The 14,604-nt window shown below is 53.0% G+C and overlaps 8 protein-coding genes across 8 annotated transcripts; 3 read left to right on the plus strand and 5 right to left on the minus strand.

The window, feature by feature from the left end:
- Window positions 1-771: 771 nt before the first annotated feature.
- Window positions 772-1,512, minus strand: A1O7_05507 (uncharacterized protein; the record flags this gene model as incomplete). Its single annotated transcript, XM_007759516.1, has 1 exon — window positions 772-1,512. One exon carries the CDS (start codon window positions 1,510-1,512, stop codon window positions 772-774), a length of 741 nt encoding a protein of 246 aa, XP_007757706.1.
- A 471-nt stretch (window positions 1,513-1,983) lies between these two features.
- Window positions 1,984-3,152, plus strand: A1O7_05508 (uncharacterized protein; the record flags this gene model as incomplete). Its single annotated transcript, XM_007759517.1, has 6 exons — window positions 1,984-2,221; window positions 2,285-2,452; window positions 2,512-2,635; window positions 2,698-2,728; window positions 2,780-2,852; window positions 2,914-3,152. 6 exons carry the CDS (start codon window positions 1,984-1,986, stop codon window positions 3,150-3,152), a joined length of 873 nt encoding a protein of 290 aa, XP_007757707.1.
- Window positions 3,153-3,764: 612 nt separating this feature from the next.
- A1O7_05509 (uncharacterized protein) lies at window positions 3,765-4,696 on the minus strand (the record flags this gene model as incomplete). The annotated part of the gene is made up of 2 exons (XM_007759518.1): window positions 3,765-4,321; window positions 4,384-4,696. The coding sequence occupies 2 exons, from the start codon at window positions 4,694-4,696 to the stop codon at window positions 3,765-3,767; spliced, it is 870 nt and encodes a 289-aa protein (XP_007757708.1).
- An 850-nt stretch (window positions 4,697-5,546) lies between these two features.
- A1O7_05510 (uncharacterized protein) lies at window positions 5,547-6,242 on the minus strand (the record flags this gene model as incomplete). Its single annotated transcript, XM_007759519.1, has 1 exon — window positions 5,547-6,242. The coding sequence occupies one exon, from the start codon at window positions 6,240-6,242 to the stop codon at window positions 5,547-5,549; it is 696 nt and encodes a 231-aa protein (XP_007757709.1).
- Window positions 6,243-6,657: 415 nt separating this feature from the next.
- A1O7_05511 (uncharacterized protein) lies at window positions 6,658-7,791 on the plus strand (the record flags this gene model as incomplete). Its single annotated transcript, XM_007759520.1, has 1 exon — window positions 6,658-7,791. One exon carries the CDS (start codon window positions 6,658-6,660, stop codon window positions 7,789-7,791), a length of 1,134 nt encoding a protein of 377 aa, XP_007757710.1.
- Window positions 7,792-7,927: 136 nt separating this feature from the next.
- A1O7_05512 (uncharacterized protein) lies at window positions 7,928-8,659 on the minus strand (the record flags this gene model as incomplete). The annotated part of the gene is made up of 1 exon (XM_007759521.1): window positions 7,928-8,659. The coding sequence occupies one exon, from the start codon at window positions 8,657-8,659 to the stop codon at window positions 7,928-7,930; it is 732 nt and encodes a 243-aa protein (XP_007757711.1).
- Window positions 8,660-9,479: 820 nt separating this feature from the next.
- Window positions 9,480-9,905, plus strand: A1O7_05513 (uncharacterized protein; the record flags this gene model as incomplete). The annotated part of the gene is made up of 1 exon (XM_007759522.1): window positions 9,480-9,905. The coding sequence occupies one exon, from the start codon at window positions 9,480-9,482 to the stop codon at window positions 9,903-9,905; it is 426 nt and encodes a 141-aa protein (XP_007757712.1).
- Window positions 9,906-11,625: 1,720 nt separating this feature from the next.
- Window positions 11,626-13,667, minus strand: A1O7_05514 (uncharacterized protein; the record flags this gene model as incomplete). The annotated part of the gene is made up of 2 exons (XM_007759523.1): window positions 11,626-13,385; window positions 13,463-13,667. The coding sequence occupies 2 exons, from the start codon at window positions 13,665-13,667 to the stop codon at window positions 11,626-11,628; spliced, it is 1,965 nt and encodes a 654-aa protein (XP_007757713.1).
- Window positions 13,668-14,604: the final 937 nt, after the last annotated feature.

Consider the following 14,604-nt stretch of genomic DNA (forward strand, 5'->3'; position numbering starts at 1 on the left):
AGGAGGTCGGGCCCGGCGCACTTCAATCTGAGTAGGGATAGTCGGTAGAACGTCGAACAATACCTACATATCCTTTGCGATGCATAACCCAAGTGCTTACGTTTGCAAGTGTGAAGCCCCTTGTGTGAATACCATGTACCTCGGTATGCTGAATCATCGAAGACACAGCATTAATTACTAAGTATAGCTCAGATGTTATGCAATGCAGGAGCGAACGAATGTGCAGCCGCTCTTACTTGTCTTGTCGAAGCGATTCTCTTCCAGCAAATGATTGACACTCCTCAACCACATTGCTCTGTGCTCCAGTCCTCCTCCCTGGTGTCTGACTCATTTGCGCGAGTCGTCCGTTGTGCCGCGTGGGAGGGTCTTTTTGGCTGTTCCATGAAGCTCACTCGACGCGTCTCGGCGGATACATTGTATTCGGTCAGGTTCCTTTGAGGTAGCGCTCTAAGCAGATCTAGCTGGTGCTTGACTGGCTTTCTGGGCGCCACCGGAGCAGCTCGCACAGACGCTGGTCTGCTTGAATCCCTTGTGCCGTCCCCTGCCAGGCTCTCCCATCTGACACAGATTTGCAGCTGTGCAGGACATGGCGACTGCTGGCGCTCGTCCGCCTGCACTCGGCTAAAACCATTCATTCTCTACTTGATCACGTCGGGAAACGTACCTGTCCTTCTACTCCTTGTGAGAGATCGAGTCCTTCTGGAGAAGATCGAACGCCTATCGACACCGAAGATGACTTTTCATACAACACACCGGCTTTGCCTCATCGTACTATGCGCAGTATTGGTCGAATGATACCGTCCCTGCCAACGTGTTCAACTCGTGCCATTCTGGCAACTTCCTCAGCAACCCGAGAAGCATGTTGGCACAATGCTCGTGATGTTTGTACTCGACCATCTTGTCATAGTATGGTGTTCCATCACGAATCACCTGAGACACGCTCAGGAAAAAGTATACACAGTGCGTTGCATGCTCTCTCAGCTCGGCGAAAATCTTTCTATCGCCGTCCAGCACTTCCGCCCAAACGTCGTTCCCGACCGGCTTTGTCCGATCTAGATCTTCCCAATAGACCCAGTCTTCCGCTTCCAGGAATTCATTGTTGGCATACATTGGGCAGCTTGCCGGCAACCAAGCCCATGTCAATTGATTGAACTTGCAGCCGAGCGCCTGGGCTTCCTCAGATGAGTTGCCGCATGGGTGCAGGCGGTCGTTGTACTTTGATATGCCGGGCACATGGACTTCTGGAGGAGGAAAATCCCATTTCTTTTTCATATCGGCGCCATTGAAAGGCACAACAGAGGCAAAGACGATTGCCGTGCAGGTGATCAACACGAGAATGCCCGTACACAATGCCAGCCTTCGGACAGGTGAACTGCGCAGATTGATCGCTGTGTGCTCTCTATCCCCGGTGCAATCCGACTTAACGAGAGATATCTGCTCGAGATCGCTCATCGTGTCCTTGTCATCTTCCGGCGGATGCTCCTGAAGAGTACGATACCGGTGCGTCGACATGAGAGATTCCTGCATTCTCAGTCAATGCAGCTGCTCTCTTTGAGCGACAGGGTTCGATACTCTTACACACGTAGGGAGGACTGCCAATTTTGCGATCCGATCACGGGTCGCAGAGAGCTCACACCTTGGGTCTTAGGCCACGAGGCTGAGTATCCAGCGTAAGGCGTCTCGATGGAGCCCATGCTCACATCTCCGCATGCTTACATACAACAGCCGCCTGACCTCAGCAGCTGCACTAAGCCTCACACCGATCAAATGAGTCTGCTCACATCATCCGTCACAACACGATCTCCTTGGATGCATCTACATTGGGTATAGTGACCTATTCCATGTCCATGTCTCTGCACACATGGCAGCCACCGTCCTCTGGCTAAGGCCTATCCATCTACAATCACTGGAGGCAGTTCTTCGTGCTGCGTTACCATAGTATCGACCGCGCTTTGAGGGCCACAGCACGTACCCGCGACGACTATGGAGGAGGCATTTGAGTCAACCGCTTCTAGGGCGAGCTCTGAGACCGTGCGAGATCTTTCGGACAGCGAGCAGCCACTCAAACACACAAGATCAAAGAAACGAAAATGCGTACAACTGCAACAAGCATTCCCCTGGCTACTCTCTGGATTTATGTTATTTGCATTGATTCTGCAACACTGGCGTCATCAGTCTAGACAATGCGTCCCAGTCGGTTATTGGGGATCCTCGGATCTTGGTCAGTAATTCCCAGGACCCCACGCATCAGTGCCTTGATCAGGTTACCAACGAAGAGTGCTAGAGATCGCACAGCGAGAAGTCCCTGAAAGAACACTGCAGGTCCAATTCTCAGGCGGATTGAAGTGGGATGAGACAAGCCACCTTATCAGGGAAATTGACCCGACAATTCCAGACTACGGCGGCATTCCCACCCCTGAAATCGACGCCGCCTGGCAAGAGCTGATCTCGAGTGAGCTGGCTAACCTAGCCTGTTTGAGACCCCAAGATGAGTTACTGATGTTAACTCAGCAACCGATATCTTCTTGACAAGAGAGGAGGTTGATGAAATCATTAGCAACGACGGAGCCTTTGCAAGGGTGCCATCCAATGCTCATCTGTACACGGACCCGTACACGGGGCTCTATCAGGCTGTGTAAGAGTTGTCTCCGGCCGTGCGAGAAACATGATTTGGGAGAGCTAACTTCATGTTCCCAGTCCTGCCGTCTTTCACAACTTGCACTGCCTGGTACGTTGCATTTCAGGGGCGCTGTCGTGCTCTTCGTTACTGACCGTCAAGGACATTATCCGCCGTGGAGTATACATCCAATACTACCCCGAAGAACTTACACCAGCCTTCAAACCTCACATTCGTACGAACCTCTGCCTCTGATTTTCAAGGTCTCAGGGTAGGCGCTGACTGGTGAATAACAGAGCACTGTATCGACTCCATCCGCCAGAGTCTAATGTGCGAGGCCGACATGACGCCCATCCCGGAGATACACACCACTTTCCGCCCGAACGGAGGACTGGAGCCAGTCTTCCAAGTCGAGCACACGTGTCGAGATTTCAACGCGATGCAGAAGTGGGCCAAGCAGCGCGATGCGCTTGACGAGGCTCTGTGGAGAGACAATGCCCAGCGGTTGAAGCCTGGCGTGTTTGCGAACCCCTAGACTCGGCTGTCTCAGTCTGCAGGCTGTGGTTGTGCGCCCTGTAGATCCTAATATGTAGTAACTTGGCGTATTCATTTCAATGCGGATAGTCGGATCCCTCTGAACTGGCATCTCTCGCTGTAGGCACTTTGTCAATCTTGCTTGTCCCAGCTGCGATCGATTGATGGCCACGACGTACAAGGTCCGACTTGTAGACCAACCGCGAACTATCGCCATTGTTTTCGTTTGTTGAGAGTTGCTTTCGATAAGCAAGCCCGAGACTTGGGACATGAAATACAAACTGCACGCAGCCGGCATCGAAGAGTGACAAGAGTTCTGCACGCAGCACGCACGCCGGCCTCTCTAGCTCAGATTAACATCCGGGCCCTTCCGCTATGCTGCAATCGTGAGGGTTACGTTCACCGATGCTTGAAGACGGTTCTTCTAATCTCTACACGGTCTTTTCATGCCTTGATCAGTATTTCTTTGGGTCCCGTGAGTAAGTAAGTATGTGAAGATGAGAGCCGTCTCAGGTCTGCGAACAGGGATCCGTGACACACCACACAGGTAGTGAATCTATTTGCATGCCTAACAGTATGAAACCCAAATGCTATTTACTCCCACCCGTTGACCCTAGCTCCCCAACGTATCAAGTGCGTCCTGATTCTGCTTCATTGCCCATCGATGGATCGTGTCAAAACTCCGGCAGGTATGCACCTGCTCAAAATCCGGCACCTCCATACCCGCGCCAACCGAGTAAACCAGCGGAATGGGCGTCAGATCCGAAGTGCACTGGACAAGCTGCCTCAGGAAATCGAGACAGTGTTCGACGTGCAGCACATTGTTCCTGCTCTCGTCCACCTTTTCCGGAATGTCGTACAGATACCCGTCGATGGTCTGTCGGAGCTTGTCGACGCAGTGGAGCGAATGGAAAGCGTCAGGCCCGGCGCGGTAGAGGCCGTCGGCGCTTCCCTTGTCGATTCGGACGGAGAACGAGGACCTTTGGGCCTCGGTGAAGGCGAGGTACCGCGTACCGATCAGGTCTTCCCATGCATCGTCCATCGCCGGAGTTGGTGGGCCGACGTACGCTGGACCGGGTCCGTTGTCGCGATACATGGTGCCGTTGTCGTGGAATTTGATCCCACCTGTAAATTTCACTTGGGACACTTTGATTGCTGGTTTGGCCAGAGCTAGAGGATCGATCCAGATTAGAGTCAGGCATTTCGAGACAAAGGGGCTGCCAGCTACTCACTCATGTCATTGTGGAACCCGGAGTCAAAGCTCCCTCGTCCCCCACGTCGCAGGTCGTGGAAAAGGAGGAGACCCGAAAGTCCGACAAATATGAATGTGAGGGCCGCCCATGGTGTTTGTGGACTCCGCCGGAAGCCATGCGGCTTTTGGTAAATATCGGTCTTCTCCAGAAACTTTTCATCTGCTGGCGACTGATTTTCTTCGACGGCAAGGGCGGAATATTCCTTCCTTCTCGGCCAGAGAAATTTGAAGTCGAACATCATTTCATCCAGGTCCAGGAATCTTGCTGTGAAATCGGAGTTTGGTGTTGGCATGTAGAACTCAGGTTCGTAGGGAGAGTCGCCTCCAAGTCTACATTACCGGCACAAATTGACGCTCTTCTGGAAGGTATCAACTCCAGTCTGTCGAGCTGTAGAAGTGATACAGTATTCCATCATAAGCGACGCAGTTCACGAGTCGAGGCGAATGACTGACGAGATCGGTGAGTTGGCTCGCTTGCTTACGTGAAGAACTGTGTGGTGATCTTAGGCCATTGGGAGTGAAGTGAGCTGCGCGGCCGCGAGAGCCCGCATCTCCGCTATACAAAATGGATCACATCATGCTGAGGGCATGAATGCTGCATAGCTAAGATGACGAATGAAAGGGTCACTACTTTCTGACAATCACACGTCTTGTAAGACTTTCGTGATGAGGCGGTGTCATAGCTCCTGATAGCCTTGGATCGGACTGTACGTGGCAACCTCGGTCTCGGTCGCTCGAAGCTAGACTGAAGGCCTTGGGTTTGCATACCCAACAGACTTGGTCCGCGTGAGTTTCCATATCATGACAACTAGGTGGAAAGCAGAACGTGTTCACGTTTGAGTAAGATGAACTCCTGGATACTAGATTCAGGACCAAAGGCTGAGCACCAAGAGTCGCGGTATGCTACAGATCTGTGGTGGACTATCCTGTTCCTTCCCTGTTCCTTGTTCCGTCTCTGCCCTCGCCATGCGAGGCGGCAGCAGCACAGTTTATGGCTAGTTCATGGCCGAGATCTCAGCTCTCCAGAGATAGACTTAATCAGAGATTTGAGACATACTGCGGTGCCCTGCCAGAATATTGCCATGAATAGCTACCTAGTGGACATTGCCATCCGCCACAACTCCAATTCATTACCATCCCACCTCATACTTCAAGGACCGCACCAGCCTCCGTCTCCTGCCTCGGACTGTTGAAAACCGACATACAATGGTAGATATGGCCGTCTGAGTCGGACCTCGGATCGAAGACCTTGTCAGGTCGCGTCTTGAAACGATGCTCCTTGAGCCACGAGTACAGACAGTGTTGTCGATGCCACTCGATATTCATATGGAACAAGTGACGGGTGCCGAGGTCAGCGTACATTGAAATTTCATGCACAGTCAGCGGCTGCGTATGCTCCTCGTCTGCCCAGTACAGCCACGTTCCGTTAGGACCGTCGCCCTTGGTTGAAAATTCCGCCGCAAGTTCCTCGTCTCGGCAGCGGTCTGGTAGCCATGCCGTCGACAACTCATCAAAGACGCATCCGTTGGATCGGGCTTCTGCCACGCTCTCTCCACAGTAGCATGGGTGATTCGAGTATTCGGCTGCGTGCTTGGGGTTGTCGTACGATGGGACGAATCGTTCGACTCGTACATTTGCCAGCCCGTTGACTGTATTCATGATGCCTATGAATGCCATGAGTCCGATAAGGAATCGGAGCGCCCAGACGGCAAGCTTTGCTCGCAATGATCTCTTCTTGCCGAGGGAATGATCCGACCGCACGAATTCCTCAAGCTCTTTGGATGCGCTTGGATCTCGGTTCTGACCGTCGAGTAGTCCAACAGAGGACTCTAAATCCATCACGCTGCGTAGCATCTGTTAGTATTCTCCTTCAGGTCCTATGGAAATACAGTATGCATCGAACCTGGGGCAATGCTTCCTTCCCGGAACGGTGGCGGTTGAAGACTTGTGGAAAAGGCTCAATACTCGGCTTTGAGAATGTTGAGCGACTTTGACGATCGCACGAACGCTTGAAGCCATTTTCAAGTGGTGTTTGTGCTCTTGCCATCAGGGGCGAGGTCACCCAACATGTATACTTCGTTACTCCGTTGCTGAGGTGAGCAAGCTGCGCCAATCAGACAGACGCACTTTTCGCCATAACCAGACTTCCCCCTAAGATCTGCGGTGTTGCGACTGCATTCTGAGCACAGTGCCAAAACTTATACTGGGATCTGGGAATCATGCCCAATACGTGAGCCTCTGAAGCGTCTTAAACATGGACGTGCCCGATTTCTTCGCAACGGACCCCGACTGGGCAGCCTACGCGGTCAAGCACGGCTTCCCACTTCCTCCGGATAGACCGATTGACAAACATTCTCTGCCGCGATTCGACGCACACTCCTGGGACTTCCAAGCCATCAGAGAGGCGAGTGCCGCGACAGAAAAAATATGGGCTCGCAACCATCCACTCTCCAGCGTTGGCTATGAGACCACGCTGACCGACATCCGAGTTCGGGACGGTACGTTTTGCAGCGTAAAGATTTCTTGGCCTGCAAACCCACGACACAACAGACGTTGCAGCAGCATCTTGGGCGCACAATCGTGTCTGCTACCAGTGCTATTCGTGACGCACGGCGGAGGCTGGATCCAGGGCACGCACACGACCGAAGAGGCATGGCTGCTTTGGCCACTTTACCAAAGATTCGATATCATCATTGTCAGCGTCGAGTACCGACTGGCGCCTGAGCACAAATTCTCGACATGGATTGAAGACTCCTGGGACGTGTTGCAACAACTCTTGCAGGACCCAGGACACTTCTTGCCTACGTATTGTCCCGTCCAAGTAGATCCAAAGACTCTCTACTTGGCGGGTTCCTCCTCTGGTGGTGGCATTAGCGCCGTCTTATCGCAGCTATGCCGCAACCACAGTATTCCCGTCTCAGGGGTGATCCTGAATGTACCTGTTCTTTGTGATTACCGCGATCTGTCTGCGATTATGCCACATTCAAGGAAGGGGGAACCATCGTACGATCAATGTATTGGTACATTCTCGGATTCTCGTGGCTTGATGGCTGTCTGGGACATGGTACGACCTTCAGCAGCATCTCGGCCAGATCCTCTTGCATCGCCACTGCTCGGTGATCTCTGCGTGTTACCACCGCACATTATATGTGTGGCTGGTCAGGACCCGCTGAGGGACGAGGGCATACAATATGCGAAGAAGCTTCAGCAACAAGGTTCCCCTGTGAGGTTGCAGATATACCCAGGGGTGCCGCACAACTTTGCTCAATTTTGGGAACTCAAAGCCTGTCAACGGTTCTGGGATGACTTGCAGAGGGAGATGGGGTGGTTATTGAACAAGACCAACTCCTGGGGTGATGAAGGTTCAGTTGAAAATAGCAAACCTTAAGGGGCTATCAGGCAATATGATATCACAAAGCCCATCTCTTCAAGATACTGTATAACTTGCTTACAACACTTTGTCTAAGTAATACTTGTGAGCAGAGCAAGACGGAACGAGTGATCCCGAGGACAGAGTAGTCTTATCAGGCTAATACATGACACCCCACATGGCCGACGTGTACCTTGATGGCCGTCGTCCGATATTCGTTTTCGAATTTATCCGTCCAGTCCACCAGGTACTTGGAGCAATGCATCGTATGGACCGGGTCCACCAGCACGTCGTCGAGATACCGCCAGCCCTCCGAGAACGCGCGAAACTGCCTCCGCCACAGCGCTGCACAGTGCACGATGTGATCCCGAAGCGAGGTGTAGTAGAAATCCAGATCACCCAACTCCTCCTTGCCAAGGGGCTGCGTCCTGTTCACGTCGGCGAACGGGTACCATGACTCGTCGAGCTCGTACTCCATGACCGAGAAGTCATCCCGGCACTGGCCGGGGATCCAGGCGTTGCTGAGCGTGTCGTAGATACAGCCCCGAGTTCTGGCTTCCTCGCGAGTGGCCCCGCACGTCAAGTAGTCGATCTCGTTGGCCAACAGCTTGCCGACGTGGTTGGTGTGCGCTGGCAGTGGGTTACCCACACCGGTGTTCGAAGCCATCTCCGCGCGGGAGACCACTGCTGGAGAGAAGTGTGCCGTGAGAAGGAAGATGCCTCCCCACAGGAGCGTGGTCGCCACAAAGACGGCCAGGTGAGACGTCATTGCCGACTTGAGAATTCTGTCGGTTGCCCGCCGTCGTGGTAGAAGCCAATTTAGAGGGCGATAATCGTCTTCAGATGCTTCGATTTTCGCCGGCAAAAAGGGCTCAGAATCGTCCATGATGGCGACTTAGTGTACCAACGTCGGTGTGTCAAATCAAGGCCCTAAATTGACAAGCTTCTCGGAGAATGTTGAAGCGTGCTGTTGTGTGTCCTTGATTGTCGCAGGTTCGACCTCCAGTAGAGAGTTAGACAGCCGATGATACATTCGCCGACCATGGTCATGGGGAGGTCTCGGCAGGGGGTGGAAAGCTCACATGAGCAATGGTTGCTTATGCCATTAAAGGCTGAGAAGCGGGGACTGTTGGACCCCCCCGGAATCAGGGCATAGAATACTCACATAAGCAACAAGGCTGCAGCCCCTTTTGAAAGGAGGATGACTTTTTGTGTAATCAGCCGACGTATTACACTACATGATCTTTCAACGTAATGTAAGTCTCTATCAATACAGCTTACAGGGGCAATAACCGCTGAAGCCGGGGAAGAGATGCTTGAGTGGCATGGTTGGGTGTTGCAGTCCAACCACATCACGTATCATAGCGAGCAATGCTCCAGTATACGAATTCTTAGTCAATGCTATCATCAGCAATTATCCTACGAGATTTGTTCCGTCGATCGTTATGCGAGGATACTATTGTCATCGAAGCTCGCACCGCAAGCTTAGCCAATATCATCGTGCAGCTGTCTGCACCAGTAAGCCAGCATCCTACCCAGGTTGCACGAACACGCACAGGATCAAGCTTAAAAGCTAAGTTTCTGGCCGAGTATTGGATCTACACCCGGTCGGATTCATTGCAGCACGAGCCCAAGCGATACCAGCATTCGCATAACTCATCTTCAATAGTCCGATCAGCCTCCCACAGCCAACGCGTCAATTCAATATGAAATTCTCACTCGCTTTTATTGCCGCAATTGCAGGCATGGCAGCAGCGACCCCTATCGCCAAGGGTGCTGAGCCTCCTAGCATCTACCGTCGAGCGGAAGACACCGAACGTGGTGGGATTCCTTGGAAGCGCGAGGAGGCCACTGAGCGAGGTGGCATTCCATGGAAGCGCGAAGAGGACACCGAACGTGGTGGGATCCCGTGGAAACGTGCAGAAGACACCGAACGGGGGGGGATCCCATGGAAACGTGCAGAAGACACCGAACGTGGAGGGATCCCGTGGAAACGTGCAGAAGACACCGAACGAGGCGGCATTCCATGGAAGCGCGCGGAAGAGACTGAGCGAGGTGGCATTCCATGGAAGCGTGAGGAGGACACTGAACGAGGTGGCATTCCCTGGAAGCGTTCTCGAGGAGCTTATTAGACTGCGTGTCCCATGAACCAGATGCAAACACGGATGAACCGGGAGAGTTTTGGGAAGAAACAGACATCCTGTGTGCGAGTCAAGGAGGCCTAGCCTGGTATGGGGATTCAGTCAAACCGCTTTCGTCGTCAAGCGTACGCTGAAGTCTCTGGAAGAAGAGGGTTCGTGAGCGTTTGACGCACAAGCTTGCACCTGAGGTGGAAGTCGGAACTCGGGGATTAGATTGAGGATTTGTACGGAGTACTCCGTAGTTGTTGAGAATGCCATTCCCGAGTTTCACAAGCCTGAGCCTCGGCGCAGCTTCGGTGCTAAATGCTGCAAATGAGCCAAGCACGCCGGTTGCGAGCGTCCACTCCACAGTAGCTGCGTGTATGCCACTCTGGCAAGCCGTAAGAGCGAAGAGACGCGGTCACCGTGATTGCAATTACGGCGCGGTACGGAGTAATTACTCTGTAACGGCAAGGGACCCTTGGAAGACGGGCGAGGTAAAGAGGGGACGACAGCATCTACAACGACCATTCGCTTACTGTGGTAATTGAGGTTTGATCTCGCTTCTATTTCTGTGTCTACCTGTTTCCGTCTTCGCCACCTTCTGCACGCAGTCAACTGCTCGACCCGCGGGTTTGGGGTTGTGGTACAGTACCTCCGAGCTCCACGATGGCGACACATACGAGCTGTCCTACAGTAGCCGACCAAGAACACGATCTCGCCGAATCTTGTGCTGTGGTCCTGCGCTCCCGACTTCTCATAACACCAGAGTATGCCCAGCCAAGCCGTGACCCCGCTGTCAGTCTATCTCAAAAAAGGAACGCTGTATCGACTCCAGCCTAGACGCCCGTCTGAACTGGCGGGACACTCCCTGCCTTGTTGACAACGACGGCGCGAGCGCATTGGTCCATCGTGATGCCTTGAGGACAACAGCGGTTAACAGCTGGGCCAGTGCCGCATTGGAAGCCCTTGCCACAACTTCCTGTTTGCAGTTTCATCCGTGGTCAGCTTGCTGGACAATTTGCGTGGTATGCAGAGAAACACAGGCTGAGGAAGACGTACCAGTTCCATCATCGCAGCACCAGTCTCCGCCGTTTCTGTTTACGCACCATGCCCCGTTCATGGTATCGCAGAGGTTGTTATCCTTCGCGCATATCGGTAGTGGGAAACTTGCTTTTTTGGCAGCGACAAGGGAGGCGAAAAGCCACAGAATGCTGATGACTGTTATGGTTCTCATATTGTAGTCTGGACACTGAAGATCCTTTGAGGAGTGCTGTGAACTGGCCTGGCTCCAGCGAAAGGTAGTTCTCGACTCGAAGCTTCCAGACGCAGCACGGGATATAAGCACCATGTTCCGGCCGAGCGGACAATGGGTGAAGCGTCAAGCAGGAGGCATCCAGCATGGTAATTTGCAAATCTGTCCGGAAGAGAGCCTCAATAGCGAAGGACAAAGAAGCCACCATTGGCAAGACTGGGAGCAGCCATAGCAGGTTCTTCTCATCGCCTGCGGCTTGCTGACGCACAAAGGTCTGAAAGCGGGATGATCACAATGGGAGAGAGAGACAAGAAAGAGAACAAGGGCACTGACCATGTATTTTGGGCTCTGCAGGAAAGCACACTAGGCGCGATTAGATACGGAAGACTGGAATGTGGCCTGAGCACAGGCCTAGAGCTTAGAATGTTGAAAGTTGAAGGTCCCTTATTAACACTTTGCAAAGTTATTCAATATCATTTAACAAGCATTACCGCCCTTCCTATTCCTCATGTCAGAACCGGGGCCAAACATCTGCTGGGATTCTCTCGAGGTGGGCGTTTGCGGTGTAAAGGGGTTCGATGGCTGCAACATCTCTGTCGGAGTGCCATGCTCCACGAGTCTAAACCCGCTTTCTGTCTTCTGGACGCGAACAGGAAAACGTTCCGCCATGCTTTGCATCTGCCTAGGAGTTTGTGCCTCGGCGATGGCGTGTCGACCGCCACTCGTCAACGGATGGAAGAAATGGGCTAGACTGTTGCCCTTCCAGGGAAGAGCCCCCTTCTTCGCAGACAGATGGATCGTCGAGAGAAGCAGGATGAGTGCAAGTACCGCAAGCACTGCAGGCAACGTGATCCATGGCCATCGGATTGATATAAATGGCTGGTCCTGGTAGGTGGTACCATTCGCCGTGGGAAAGGGATTGAAGTCCCAGACTGCTTCATTGGTGCGGATATTGAGGTTCATGGACGATGCAATCGCATGTGTCCAGTTGCTGAATTCGTCCAGTTCCCAAGTCCACGTCATATCTGCTAGGGCAGTGGTAGATGGAGCCGTCAAACCGTTGATAACTCTTTTCGATCCATTCCAAATGTCATGGAAGGCTTCGCGAATGTCAGTCAAACCGCCGGCTCTATAAACATTGGCGACGGGCGTGTTGTCGTATGGATCAAGGAACGCAGCATCGCTAACATTGGTCCAAGATCGTGGAGGATGGAAGACGACTGTTTCTCCGGGATTTTCGTCGTAGTCGGTAGGATTGGCATCGTACGTATCGACAAGCCTCTCTGTCATCGAGCCGTTGACAATGTTTATGGTGTGTTTCTGAACACAGTAGTAAAGGCCACATTCCGTGGCCTGGATACTACCAGGCCAGATCGTTGCGTCCGAAGTGCCAGTGTCGCGTGATGCGTGTATTGTGGAGAAGACCGATAGAATGCCTCGGCGACCAAAGTTCACAGACTTGTCGAGATTTCCGCCTATCTCAGCCCAGGACCAGTTGGCTGACGGGAGACCACTCATCTCGAGTCCGTTAGGAAGAGTATAGTTGCAATAGGTGTGCTCGACCATTGTGGGCACGTCCTCGCACTCTACGTCATCATCGACACACGAGGTATGAGTGAAATTTTGGGTGGCGCACGTTTTCCGGAGCTCGTTGGTGACATCGTGGCAACTGCTGCAGACTGCGAGACTTGTATAGCTTTCAGAGAAGGTGCAATTGCCTGTGGTGCAGAAGGGCTGCACTCGATAGTTGGCTTTCCAATTGTACACGCCTCCGAAAATCGCTCCATACATCGAGGGCTCGAGTCCATCGCCCGGCTGCATAAGAGGCCCGTAATTGTTGGCGCGCGGCACAGTTGCCATTATGCCGATATCGACAGGTCGAAGTGGGTAAACGACCAAGGCTTGCAGTGCAAAGTCAATAGCCAGTGATGCAATGACGATGACAGCTCCCAAGCATGCAAGGCGTCTCCCTCGCAGAGTCCATAGAAGTACCACCGAGCCAAGGGGCCCACGAGCAGCCGAGTCAAAGGCAGCGAAGTGAGACAAGGGGCGGCCACCTTGGAACCAGATCCATTTCAGCTGTCCAAGACAGGCACCGACGGGAATAAGCAAGCCTGACTTAAAGGCAGTGGAGAATATGGATATGATTGTGTTGATCGTGATAGAAACCTCCTTTGTGTGGTGGCCTCTCCCAACTTTCCAGTGCCAGTTGGGACTCGGCCGGCCGTCGCGCCATCCTAAAGACGAGACAACGATAAGCATTGATTCACTGAGCCCGTTGAAGTGTGCCCAGAATGAAAAGGCATAGACGAACCTAGCAGTGCCGCGATGCCGGCAATGGAACCAAAGGCAAGAAAGATGCCAAACCATTCCAGAAGCCAATACTCGTCGGCGAAGCGCAGAAACCTATTGAGTCTTGGCCATTTTTCTTCCTCTTGAAGGCTCTCATGAGCCACCTTCTCTTCGCGAACGTTGAAAGCCGGTTGTGGTGCTGGAATCTCGACAGCATTAGCAGACATCTTAGGGGGGCAACGGCACGAGCTCTCGGCGTTGTAGCGGAACAGCCTTCGACGGCAGCAGGCCACTGTCTTTATCTTGCCTTGTACTCATCGTGGCGCCGTCTCCACGGACTCGCCGAGCTGAAAGGTGCAGATGGCTTGACTCCTGTACGCAGAAAATTGCAGAGTCGAGACCTGACAGCTGATGCCAATTTCGGGGTAGACAGGGCTAGATCTAACGCCACCGGCCATAACGGGAAAGGCCGTTCTCGGCGAGCTCGGCTTGGTGGAGGGGCACGCATCTCGGCGCACATGGCGCCCGGGTAAAGCACCTTTGCACGTGGAAGGTGCCCCCCTTTAACTATCGTGTCCTGTAATTAGGCTTGGCCACCCAGAGTACAGGCTCTCCTTCATTGTAATGTGGTAAACTTTACCCCGAAGATCTCGAGCTCGAGGCAGATTCGAGAACACGCGTCCACATCCCCGAAGACTTCGCGATTCAATCCTCGCGTGATAAGCTGCGATGCCCATGTGAACTGAGCCGCCTCACAGTCTGTCTGCCCATTTCGCATCGTCGAATACCAACGATGATGCACCTCCCTGAATAGACACCATGTGCATTCGAGCCGAACAACCATCCTGTGAGTGTCTGTGACGAAAGTTGACCCAGTATGTAATCACCTTGTCAGGCGAGCATTTGCGTCTCTCACCAGCCATTGCTTTGTTTTGGCCGACAAGAGCCCTGACCTCTTGTCGAAGCGGGACCGCCCACAAGAACCCAAATGAAGACTATGCCCTGGGGCTAATTCACACTTCAAGCGGCCACCACGATTATGACCTGGATCATGAGCGAGGAACTAATCGAGTGTGAGGATTTCCACACCGAGAGCTTTTTGAATAGCCGCAAGAACAGGTCAATGCTCTTCTCCCTAGACGAGGCAATGTCTGCACAAGCTGC

Source organism: Cladophialophora yegresii (genome assembly GCF_000585515.1).
Source record: "Cladophialophora yegresii CBS 114405 chromosome Unknown aczIN-supercont1.4, whole genome shotgun sequence".
In the NCBI taxonomy this organism is placed as follows: Eukaryota; Fungi; Ascomycota; class Eurotiomycetes; order Chaetothyriales; family Herpotrichiellaceae; genus Cladophialophora; species Cladophialophora yegresii.